Raw genomic sequence first — 11,832 nt, forward strand, 5'->3', positions numbered from 1 at the left:
CAGGTAATAGCTGAGAGGATCCTCCGATAAAACTAGAATGCCTGAGAGTATGTTATCATGGCAATAGAAAAGATACATTACTCTCTTCCCGAAAAATAAATCATTTCATGACAACTTTCAAAGGAGGATATAATACCTGGAAGGATTAACCTAACTCCCTTAAAATAGAAAGAGGTAATACCTGGGTGAATGGTTTTATGACAATAGAACTGATACTATATTGCCCACCCCAATACTAGATAATGTAATAGATTAAAAATTATTAGCTAGAAAGATATTTTTATGGCTCCTTGGCCTTTTATTCGTAGTTGTGGTATCTCTCCTTACTAGTAAGAGGCATCCTGCCTGTAACTGTGAGCATTGTTCATGTGGATTCGTAGGATGGCTGGCCATAGCCAATGTCGTCATTGATAACAGGGTGTTTCAGACCATTGTGGTTTATGCGCTCAATTCTGCTGGCAAAGAGGGTTTCCTTTTTTCAGCAGTTGGAGAGGTTTTTCATGGATCTAAAGTGCATAGTTTTAATGGGGTATTGGAATACCATCCTTGTTTCTCAAAGTAATAAATTTGCGGGGAATAACCGGTCAGATAGGTGTGAAAGCAGTATATAGTTTCATATGATCATGTCAACAGATTTTGGTTTGTATTGATCACATTTACTGAACTATATTTTAGTCTATTGTATTCTGTTACTTGAATTAAGGACAAAAATTTGTAGAATGTTCACCAGATCCTTCATGTTGGCTATCATAATGAGTAGTTCTTATTTCTAAGCTCTACGGCTTTTATATTTGCTTGATATTATTTTTTCATTTTTTTGTGCATGTGGTAAGCTCAGGTTTATTTTATGATACTTAGTCATCAGTCTTCAGCATTGATCAAATGGATATACAATGTCGGTTCAGATCAGACCCAGCATATCAGCTCTGATACCGTTTTTCTTGTTTTTTTTTATGGGGATCACCACTTATCAAGGCCCAAAGGCCACTCAAGGATAAGGGTTAAAGAGTGTACAGTAGTCAAAAGGACAATATAGTAATCGATAGTAATGGAAGTTCGGTAAATTTGTTAACTTAAGTGGAACGGCTCATCAGAAACTTGTTCACGTTGGACTTGAAGACAACCATATTATAGATGGCTGGAAAGCAGGAAAATGGAAGACAATTCCATAGGCGTGCAATTCTAAGAAAGAAGCTTTGATCATGGAATCTATGTTTAGGTTTAGGCACAGATAAAGAGTGGGAGAATTATTGATAGTGTTTTCGACGAGTGTTTCTTGTGAAAGTTTGGTGAGGGGGGACCATAGATTGAAGCTCAGTCGAACACTTTCCATGAAAATAACGATAAAGCAGAGACAAACTCGCAACATCTCTTCTGTGAGATAGAGGTTGCAGCGAAGAGAAAAGGACATCTCCCACCAGGCCACGAAGTCTATTTTGAACCCTATCAAGGCAGGACAAGTCTTTTCTAGCAGCTCCTGCCCATATGTGGCAACAGTATTCCATCATTGGACGTATTTGGCTCTTCTATAGATAGAGCATTGCATCAGCAGTGAGATATCTACTGGATCGATAGAAGGATCTCATCATTTTTCCAGCGGCCTTGGCAACAGATTTGATGTACGTATTCCATTTAAGATCAGGATTAAAGGTCAAGCCCAGAAGCCTGTCAAAACTTGAAGCCTCCTGAAGATGAGAGCCATTATTTTAATTGATGCCAGATGAGGATCAGAACATTTATGATGTAAAGATAGAAGCTTGGTTTTAGATGCATTAAAAGTAACCAGCCACTCCTTTCCCCATTGTACAATGTGATCAAGATCAGAGGAGAAATAATCGGAGAGAACTTGGTTGTTTACTGTCTTAGATGTGCTACCATAGATGGTAGTGTCGTCAGCAAAAATGTCTACGAATGATGTAAGGATGTGATTTGGAAGATCATTAATGTAGATTAGGAAAAGAGTTGGGCCCAGGATGGACCCCTGAGGGACTCCAGCATTAATACTGTGCTTCTGATTTTTGCCCATCAACTACTACTCTAATGAACCTATCAGAGAGAAATGATTTAATAATTGAGAAGACATTTCCAGCTATGGTATAGCTGGAGATCTTGTGAAGTAAACCTTTATACTATACCCTATCAAAGGCCTTAGATATGTCAAGAGCAATTGCCCTAGAAAGGTTGCCTCTGTCAAGAGATTTGCTAATCCTATGAGATATAACTGTAAGCACATCTGCATGTTTATAAAACAGTGCTCAATAACAAATAGAGGCATATTATTGTATAGTTTTCATTCACGTTTGAAAATCAGTTGAGACTAGTGATCTAGTATGCTGGATTTCGAAAGAAATAACAGCTGAAATATGTACAGACATATGTAGCCAATAAGGTTTGTATGGATAAAGAAATTATACAATAATATATTTAATACTTGTCTAATATATAAGTAGTACAATACACAGGACAGGCATAGACAATAAATATAGCATTAGTTTTGAATTTTTTTTTCTTTTGTCATATGAGCCTAGTTGATTTATGCAACTGATGATTGAAGGGCATGAGTAGTTGAGATTGAAAGTTACCAGCAGAGAAAGCATGGACAGGAATTTGAACAATTGAGGCAGCATCATTAGTCGTAAGATCAAGGAAAATATGGAGGAAGTGATAGACTTGAGGAAAAAAGGGATAAATAAAGACTTGGACAAAATAGATCAGCTTAAAAGTCAATTTCTAAAAGTCGTCCAACACATGGCAACCTGTAAAAGCAACAGTATGATGATGAAGAGAAGCATGATATAGTTTCCATGAAACTACTCTAACATTTAAAAATAACTAAAATAATGTTATGTTTGATAATTCAATAGTTGATGGCTTTATCAAGCACATATTGATGCTCACACGTGCACTAGCAGTGTCAGAAATCGCCATTAAAAATGTGCAATAAAAACTTGAATAATTCGACCTCCTATCTTTCCAAGCTTATAACTATTTGAAAAATGTAATTCAAACCTTAATTTTTTTCAATTAAAGGAGCAAAGAGCAAATTTTTAAAAAATAAGAGGTTTAATAGCAAATTATGCAATATTTTTTTTTTAAATCGGTTTTCTTTAAAAAAGATTTGAAGAAAATCAACGAATTTTCATTTAATATATATATATATATATACACACACACACAACACATTCCAAAAAATCACTTACCTATAAAAAATACTAATCAATGGGTACTTCCATTCTTCATTGTTAAGAATTTATCCATATTTATATTTTATATTCCATGTCTTTTTTAAATAAAATACTTTTTTAAGCAAAGAGTTAAAAAAAAAAACACGACATCAGATGTTTTTCACAGTTAAAATAAAGAGAGACATCTACTTTTCTTCAAGTATAAATCTTCGGTGGCTTTAAGCGCCAGAATTAATGTCTCTTTCTATTGCGTGCTGTAAACAAAAGCTAGTAAATATAGCCCACCGTATATGAAAAATGATCCCATTTCACTTATCAGTTTTTGCCGTTAAAAATTAAAAAAAAAAAAAAATACATGAGTTTTTGATTTAATATATTTTATTTCTTCTTTAGCGTGATTTTTTTTTTATTAAATCTAAAAAAAAAAAAAAAAATTTGAATGAAATAGAAAAAAATTGTTGTAATTATACAAAATTTTCTGAACAATATAACAAGATTATAAGGTTTCACTTAAAAAAAAACAAAACAAAAAAAAAACCAATTCAACATGGTTTTTTAAAAAAAGGTTTTAAACTTTGGACTTTACAGATAAATTTGCAAATAATTTCTTTTTTTTTTGTTTTAAATTAGCTTATTTTATTTATTGATCTTTTATCTTCAATTTGTGATATATAAATTTTAGGTGAGAAAATTAATTATTTTCATTTTAATAGACATTTCAAAATGGGGGGGGGCGTGAATTAAAAAAAAAAAAGAAAAGAAAAACGCTTGTCTAGAATTCAGTTTAAGAAGAGAAATTACGAGTTTTTTTTATATTTTATTCGCAGTTTTGTGTTAAGGGTGTCAAAAATTAACCCAAAATTCTGATGCACCTAGTGCATGTGTAAGTGTATCAGAATTTTGGGTGAATTTTTGACACCCCTAACACAAAACTGCGAATAAAATATAAAAAAACTCATAATTTCTATTCTTAAAGTGGGTTGTTTATTTTCTTCATGGAATATACTTCCAAAATAAACTATTAAAGTCGTTTGAAAAGTAATAGAAATATTTTTTTTTTTTTAAAGTGTTTATAAAGTGCTTGCACGCATTCATGCAGCCATGTTTTTTACATAATGAAATCAATTGAATTTTACAAGTTAAATTTTTTCCAATTTTTAAACTTTAAAAATCTATCAAAATTTTTCTATTGGTTCAATTTTTACGATATTTTCAGGTTCAATGTGAAATTTTATGCTCTTTCCAATAAACCGAATATAATTTATATATCACAAATTGAAGATAAGAGCTCAATAAATAAAATAAGCTAATTTAAAACAAAACAAAAAAATAGTTATTTGCAAATTTACCTGTAAAGTCCAAAGTTTAAAACATTTTTTTTTAACCCACGTTGAATTTTTTTTTTTTTAAGTGAAACCTTATAATCTTCTTATATTGCACAGAAAGTTTCGTTTTATTACGAAAATTATTTCTATTTCATTCAATGTTTTTTTTTTAGATAAAAAAAAAAAAAAATCACTCCATAAAGAGGATATAAAATATATTAAATCAAAAACTCATGTATTTCTTTGAGAAAAAAAAAAAAAAAAAAAATAAAATAAAATAAAATAAAATAAAATAAAAAATTCCTCAACTGGTGTTTTTTTTTAAGGCAAAAACTTATAAGTAAACTGAGTATTTTTTACCTATGGAGACACATATTTCTTCACGCACCAGGCTAGACGGCTAATGCGAACGTCTGGTTTTACGTCCTTCTGTTCATCCGTAGTTCAAAACAAAAAGAAACACCGGTTCGGCATTTAGCTAACACCGTAACAATGCTTACGAATGGCAGCATTTTCAAATAGTTGTTTAAACAAATTTGGTACTAATGCCCTTATTGATCCGTGCTGAAATAATAACGTTATTATTTAAAAAGCCATTCTTAACATGGGGAGGGGAGGATGTTTTGTACCTATTCTGTACTTTAACCTTACAATTGAATAAAAAAACATAAAACTTTAATTAAACTTGGAAATACGATTAAAAAAATAATGCGGATCAGTAAGTGCATTAGCACCAAAAATTCTTTTATTTAAAAAATACATGGAATTTAAAATATAAATATGGGTAAATTCTTAACAATGAAGAATGAAAGTACCCATTGAATAGTATTTTTTATAGGCAAGTGATTTTTTGGCATTTATATATGCATATATTTTATCAAAGCAAGTTAAAATATGTTGATTTTCTTTAAATCTTTTTTAAAAACCAATTTAAAAAAAAAAAATATTGCATGATTTGCTATTAAACCAGTTATTTTTTTTTTTTTAATTTGGTCTTCGCTCCTTTAATTGAAAAAAAAATTAGGGTTTGAATTACATTTTTCAAGTAGTTATAAACTTGGAAAGACAGGAGGTCGAATTATTCACTATTTTATCACGCATTTTTTGTCGGTTTCTGACACTGCTACACGTGCACTGATCATTTTAAAAATACATTACATAATAGAACTTAAAATTTGATGTAGAGCAATTTTTTCTATTAAATGTTTGTATCTAACTTATTTAAAAGTTTTCTGGGGGTGGGGGGATGATGCAATTTAAATAAAATTTACCAAAAAGAAAATAATGTGCCAGTGTTACTTACCCTATTGCCTAGAATATATATTAAAAAATTAATAATGATCTGTTCATTAGTTTATATTACCCTATATATACAGGATGTTTTTTTGTTTTTTTAGAGGCGCCAAACATTGACATCTTTTTTTTAATTGCAGATTTGCCAACTATCGATTATTTTGAATTTAACTTAATTTGGTAATTCATCATGAAGAGACTGACACTTGAGCAGCGTTTGCGAATCATGCAAATTTTATTTGCATAATTCACAAAACAGACCTGTCAACTGGCCAACTCTTATATACGATTTAATCCATCAGACTATTTTCTTTGGGGATATGCAAAATTCCATGTTTACACTGATAAGCTAGACACAATAAACCATTTAGAAGGACACATTATTGCTGAAATACAATCTAATTTAATGTGTAGACTTTATGAAAATATTATGCCATATACATTGTATTTAAATTATAATTGCCAAAAATTAATGTTTGGAATAAACCACATATTTGTATAATAAAAATATTCTGTGATTTATTTTAATTTAAAGTTTGCTGCCGCTAAAACAAAAAACTTTATATAAACATATATACATACCTAACTTTATATATAAAAAGTTATTAATTTTATATAATACATATAAAATATTGTTAACTATAATATGTATATCAGATTGATCATTTTCTGAAAAATTAATGTAAATAAAAATGGTTTTGATGTTTTTTATGCAAATGCAGAAAAAAAAAAGTTTTAACTTACCTAAAATCTGTGCCGCATTTATGGCCTGGGTTGTCTGGGTAGTGCTAATCTGTTGTTGGGTAGAATTGATGCCTGGAGTTACAGTTTGGATTGTATGGGGTGGACTGAGTTGTTGACTCTGGCTCTGAGTTGTAGTACCACCACTCAGAGTGGCTGTCATGTTAGAGCTGGCCACTGCCGATGCAGTAGTTGTCATGGTCGAAACTGTGCTGGTCACTCCCATGTTTTGCATAGGCGAAGGTGCGGCTGAAATTATCTGTCCCTGTTGGGTGATGGCTTGGAAGCCTGCCAAATTCTGAACATTCTGCAAGGGAAAACCTTGTAAGCCTTGCAAACCCTGGAATCCTTGGATATTTTGTAGCTGGATGGTCTGGATGTTAGTTGGCCGGAGATTCGCTAAGTTCAGCGTGGGAATCCATGGATTGCCTTGCATCACCTGGTTTTGCCCTGCAATTTGAATATTGGCAGCATTTTGGAGCAACTGTTGAGGAGTGATAATACTAGATACCATACTGCCCTGGTTTGCTGCAGATGTAATGGTTGGTGCCCCAGAAACGTTGAGGGCATTCTGGGGTAGAGCCAGGGACAAAATGTTCTGGTTGCCGGATGAGGCCATGCCTTGGGTGCCTGGGGCTGGAGTGAGAGAAAAATAGGTTGGGATTTGGAGAGCTTGAGTTGCAAAAGGTGCATTATTGGTGGCTACAGGGGAGCTGACTGTGGTTGCAATGGACGAGGACACTGATTGGCTGCTGGTCACTCCTGTTTGGTGTTGCTGTTGTAACTGTTGTTGGATGCTATTTACTGATGGAGGTCTAACCTCTGTTGCTGTGGTAACCAGTGGTGGCGGTGTGTTGGAGTTGCTTTTTATCTCAGACTTAACGTTTATCTCTTGTGTGGCGATTTCAAGTACCTGGGTTGTTGGGATTGCCTCATTGTTCATCTGAGCCTGGTTGGTTGTTACTGCTGATGATTGAAGGGCAGGAGTGGTTGCAGCCGGCAACATTCCCTGAGATCCGAGGTTACCAGCAGAAAAAGCCTGGATAGGAATTTGCATTGTCTGGAAAGTTGTTTGTCCCGTCGCACTTGATACAGGGATTTGGATGAAATTAGACAATTGTTGAAGTTGAGACAAAGGTAACTGAAGTGTTTGCATCACAGGTTGCCGGATAGACATGTTTTGCATTCCGGCTAAGTTGACTAAGTTTCCATTGAGGTTGAGTACGTTCCCCATAAACCCAACATTGTTGGGTATGATATTTGCTCCAGGAATACCTTGCGTAGCACGGACAAGTTGTCCGGAGGGGGTCAAGATGGTTTGATTTCCCGCAAGAAGAGCTTGACCCCCATTTGCATTAGAAGCATTAGCCGGGATGAAAATGGCTTCCTGGCCCTCCAAAGAGAACGTCTGGAAAGGAGGTATGACATTATAGGTGATATTTCCACCTGGACCAGTGGAAGCTATCAGTTGTGGAGACTGTTGGGCAATTAGAGGGGCGCTAGTCAACGCTGTGCCTTGCGCGGTTGGCTTTGAGGGGTCAACAACACCAGGCACTTGAACCCAGTTTTGCGTTGCCACGATCTCGTTTGGATTCGAAACCGGATTCGAACCGATGATGCGAACTTGTTGTGTATTATTCGGGTTATTTAATCCGTCTTCTTGGGGTGCTCCGATTTTACTGCAAGTTGCTGCCAACAGAGCCAAGGGAGATGGCTGGTTGTTATCCTGCAAGGCGGGGTTAAAGAAAAAGGGGTGTGAATACACGAGGCCATTCAAAATATTCAATCCCACAAGGAACTAATTCAGAAATGAGAGAAAGAGTAAAAGAAAGAAAGAGGAGGAGGAGGCATTTAAAAAAAAAAATAGAGAAATATTGTAAAAGAAAAGTCGAGGAAAAATCTTACCTGAGTCGAACTTGTCGGCATCACATAGTCTTCATTCGATCTCTTTATAACAAGTGTAACCATTTAATACCAAAACAATACATTTGGGTGGTCGTTGGGTTGAATCTAAAAGGTATTTGCCAACCATACATGGGAAGTCCACGTTCCCATTCGGAAGCCATGGAGGACACTGCACAAGCGGAGATCACTACGCCAACATACTAATCACGCCTACTTGAAAGAGAGTAATTCCGCGTGAATAACTAAAACCCATCAAAATTGGACTTTACACAGTTAATACAGCATTGCACGAAGATTATTTACCTGAAATAAATACAAACGTGTAGGATTTCAAAACTTTTTATCTATGAATAAACAGAAAATTCTAATAGATCGAAAAAGAATGTTTATTTTTTTAAGAAAAAGTGGGAAGAATAAAACTGCCTTGTTATTGTTGTCAATGATGATGATGTATATGGAAGTAGTAACAAAATGGCGATGATGATGATGATTTTAAAGGCGGAATATAATGAGGTGACGCTGACAGATTGTGATTATAAGATATTTTTCTAAAACATAAATGAAATCATATTAAGATGAAAACGAGAAAATTGCTGTCAGTCGTTCAATTTTAAATTCAGATTTCATAAAAAATAATTAAAGATATTCTTTTTTGCTGTTAATGTTATTGTTTGTGTGTGAGTGTGTGTGTGTATTGGCGTGTACACCACTCGCTCTCTCTCCGTTTCTATTGGTCAACTGCAACCCATCGGGTGGGGTAAAGAAGACATGGAGGCGGAAAGAGATGCCACGAACAAGAATAAAATAAAAATCAATATTCAAGAAAACACAAAATATGTATAATTAATTGCATATTTTTTTTACAGCACTTTTACCTACCTCATCCGAAAACAATAAAATTTAAGTTATTTGAACTTCACAACAACAGCATTTTTGTCTAAATTAATTATAATTTTAAAAGACAAAAATAATTGTACGTTTTACTTTCTTCCTTTTTCGAATTACAAGTATATAAAATTCACTACTAAATAGAAAAATAAAACAAAATCTCGAACCAAAGTTTAAATCCTTTTATGTCATCCTTTTTGTTAGTAAAATACATACCAAAACGACACGAATATATATATATATATATATATATATATATATATATGTATGTGTGTGTGTGTGTGTGTGTAGATAGATAGATAGATAGATCGGCCGTTGTTAACTATCTATTTAATATCAGCCATGAATACTTTTCAACATAAATTGTATTGAAATTCAAAGAAAAACAAAGAACGAAATATTTTTAAGATAAGTACCAAGGGTGTACAAAATTAAAAGGCAGGCCTAGTAGGAGTTTCTCTTGCTAAAAGCATTCTAACAGGAGGGGGGTTCGTTTCCTTTCCGATACCATCACACATGTACCATTCGGTGGAACGAGTCAACGATGAGTAGATATTTTATATTCCAATTTTGTATTGATCCCACAAATCGTTGAGGGGTAAAGTCCAGAATTCGCTTAATGGACATTGAAATAACAAGTGTGTTTATAAGACAATGGCTACCATATGTTGGCTTTTTGTGAACAAATGGGAAAACTCAAGGGAGAAAATCGAACTGTTTCTCCGTGTGTACCGCCCTTTCTCATTCCTCTCCTCCCTTATTTTACGTCCCCCGCCTGTTTTCACACTCATGACACAGACTGGTTTTTTTTTTTTTATTGTTTTATTTATTTTTTTTGTTGTTGTTCTTACTAAATATACGTTTCTCGCCATTAAGTTAGCCCTCCCCTCCTCTCTCTCTTTTTTTCTCCTTTAGAATTTCTTACTTCCCTTTACAAATGTCAGCGCTAAAAGTGAATTTCTTTCTTCCAACTTTTAGCCAGACACAATAGATCGATTTTATTATTCACAAACTCACCGAATTGAACTTCACACTAAAATGTGTCTAGTGTGACTATTTATAAAAAAGAGGAGATACAACAAAATGTTAGTAGTCTTTTTAATCATGATGGAATGTAATGAGATTATATATATATATATATATATATATATATATATATATATATATATATATATACACACACACACACACACACGAATAGTATTGCATAATAATTTCGAACTTATTTGACTAGGGGCGTATGAAAAGACTTACTCTAAATCAAGTCCTTCGCTCGTCCTTTTCTCGCTCGGTGTTTTTTTTTTTTTTTTTTTTTTAATACCCACGAACTAAAAAGGAGTGGTTGGTACAGCTATTGTAAATTTCTATTTAGGAGTTTGAGTGTGACTTGCTTGAGAATGGAAGTGATTTGAGTTCGAGACTAGACTCGAGAGTAGCGGCAAGTTAACGCCATGAAAACAACAACTAAGGGAAATGGATTAGAGGTGTGAAAAAATGTGTGAAGTTGTTAATTAGTTGAGAAAATGCGTCTTGATTCTAGAAGTTTACTACAAATATTAAATGGTATGGCTGGCACATAAATGCTAAAACGCCCATTTGGTGTGGCTAGCCAAGCGAAAGGCGGTGCAGACTCCTCTACCCCAAGACGGCCGTCATATGGGTTGGACTCGGCCGCCTTTTTCACGCACTTGTCTTCAAACTTATTATTAAACCTTTTAAGACATAAACCCTCAAAATCGTCGACATCGAAAACCATAAAACAACAAAATACCACCGGGTACTTACTAAACACGTCTCGCTACTCTTTCATCGGCCATCGTGAGAAGCCCGTCGTAGTCGTGGTAGTAGTAGTTGTAAATGAAGTTAATGGCTGTGTAGTAGGAAGACAAAGTCACAAGGAAGATGATAGAAAGAGCGTCATCGTCATGTTTTCTGTTATGATTGTGTGTGCGCTTATATATGTAGACTTCAACTATGCAGTGCATAGTCTATGCACGACGTTTTAAATTGGGGAGGGGGTGCTAAACACAAAGAAATAGGATATTATTGGGGGTTTTGTATGCTGTTCTTAGTAAATCGATTACAAAACTAATCAACTTACAAGATGAATTTTTAACCATATAACAATTTCATTTCGGTGATTATTGCCTGTCACACCCTTCGATCTCTCATGGAGCGTAAAATCAATTGGAGAAGAAAACAAAACCGAATCTTTTTTTTAGTACGGGGGAAAAATTGAATCAATATTTAAAATTTAAAAATATCCTAACTTAATTAGGAGAAATATCTTAATATTTGTTTGTTTGATTTAAAAAAAAAATTTTTACCCGTTTTTTAGTAAAATAGTATTTTTAAATAATCCTATTACATTGTTAGCTTTGACAATATTTTGAAATAAAGGGGACAAATTGTGATCTTTTGAAGTCTAAAATATAAATATAATTTTTCAATCCCACCTCCCGACCGTAGTGTCACATTTCTCGCGAAAAAAAGAA

General features: G+C 33.8%; 1 protein-coding gene across 3 annotated transcripts in view; it reads right to left on the minus strand.

The window, feature by feature from the left end:
* Positions 1-11,501, minus strand: part of LOC145247382 (uncharacterized) — a 37,601-nt gene extending 26,100 nt beyond the window's left edge. Inside the window, exons 1-3 of one of the 3 annotated variants that reach the window (XM_080109067.1) lie at positions 11,123-11,501; positions 8,450-8,752; positions 6,548-8,270 (exon numbers count right to left, since the gene is read on the minus strand). In XM_080109067.1, coding sequence (XP_079965193.1) covers positions 6,548-8,270; positions 8,450-8,512 — 1,786 coding nt within the window. In that variant the 5' untranslated portion in view covers positions 8,513-8,752; positions 11,123-11,501. Of the gene's footprint in view, positions 1-6,547; positions 8,271-8,449; positions 8,753-9,753; positions 10,104-10,591; positions 10,717-11,122 lie in introns of those variants that run through there. The other 2 variants (XM_080109069.1, XM_080109068.1) reach the window with 2 other exon arrangements.
* Between the last annotated feature and the right edge of the window lie 331 nt (positions 11,502-11,832).

Source organism: Euprymna scolopes, chromosome 25 (assembly GCF_053919585.1).
Source record: "Euprymna scolopes isolate OS-2025 chromosome 25, ASM5391958v1, whole genome shotgun sequence".
Lineage (NCBI taxonomy): Eukaryota > Metazoa > Mollusca > Cephalopoda > Sepiida > Sepiolidae > Euprymna > Euprymna scolopes.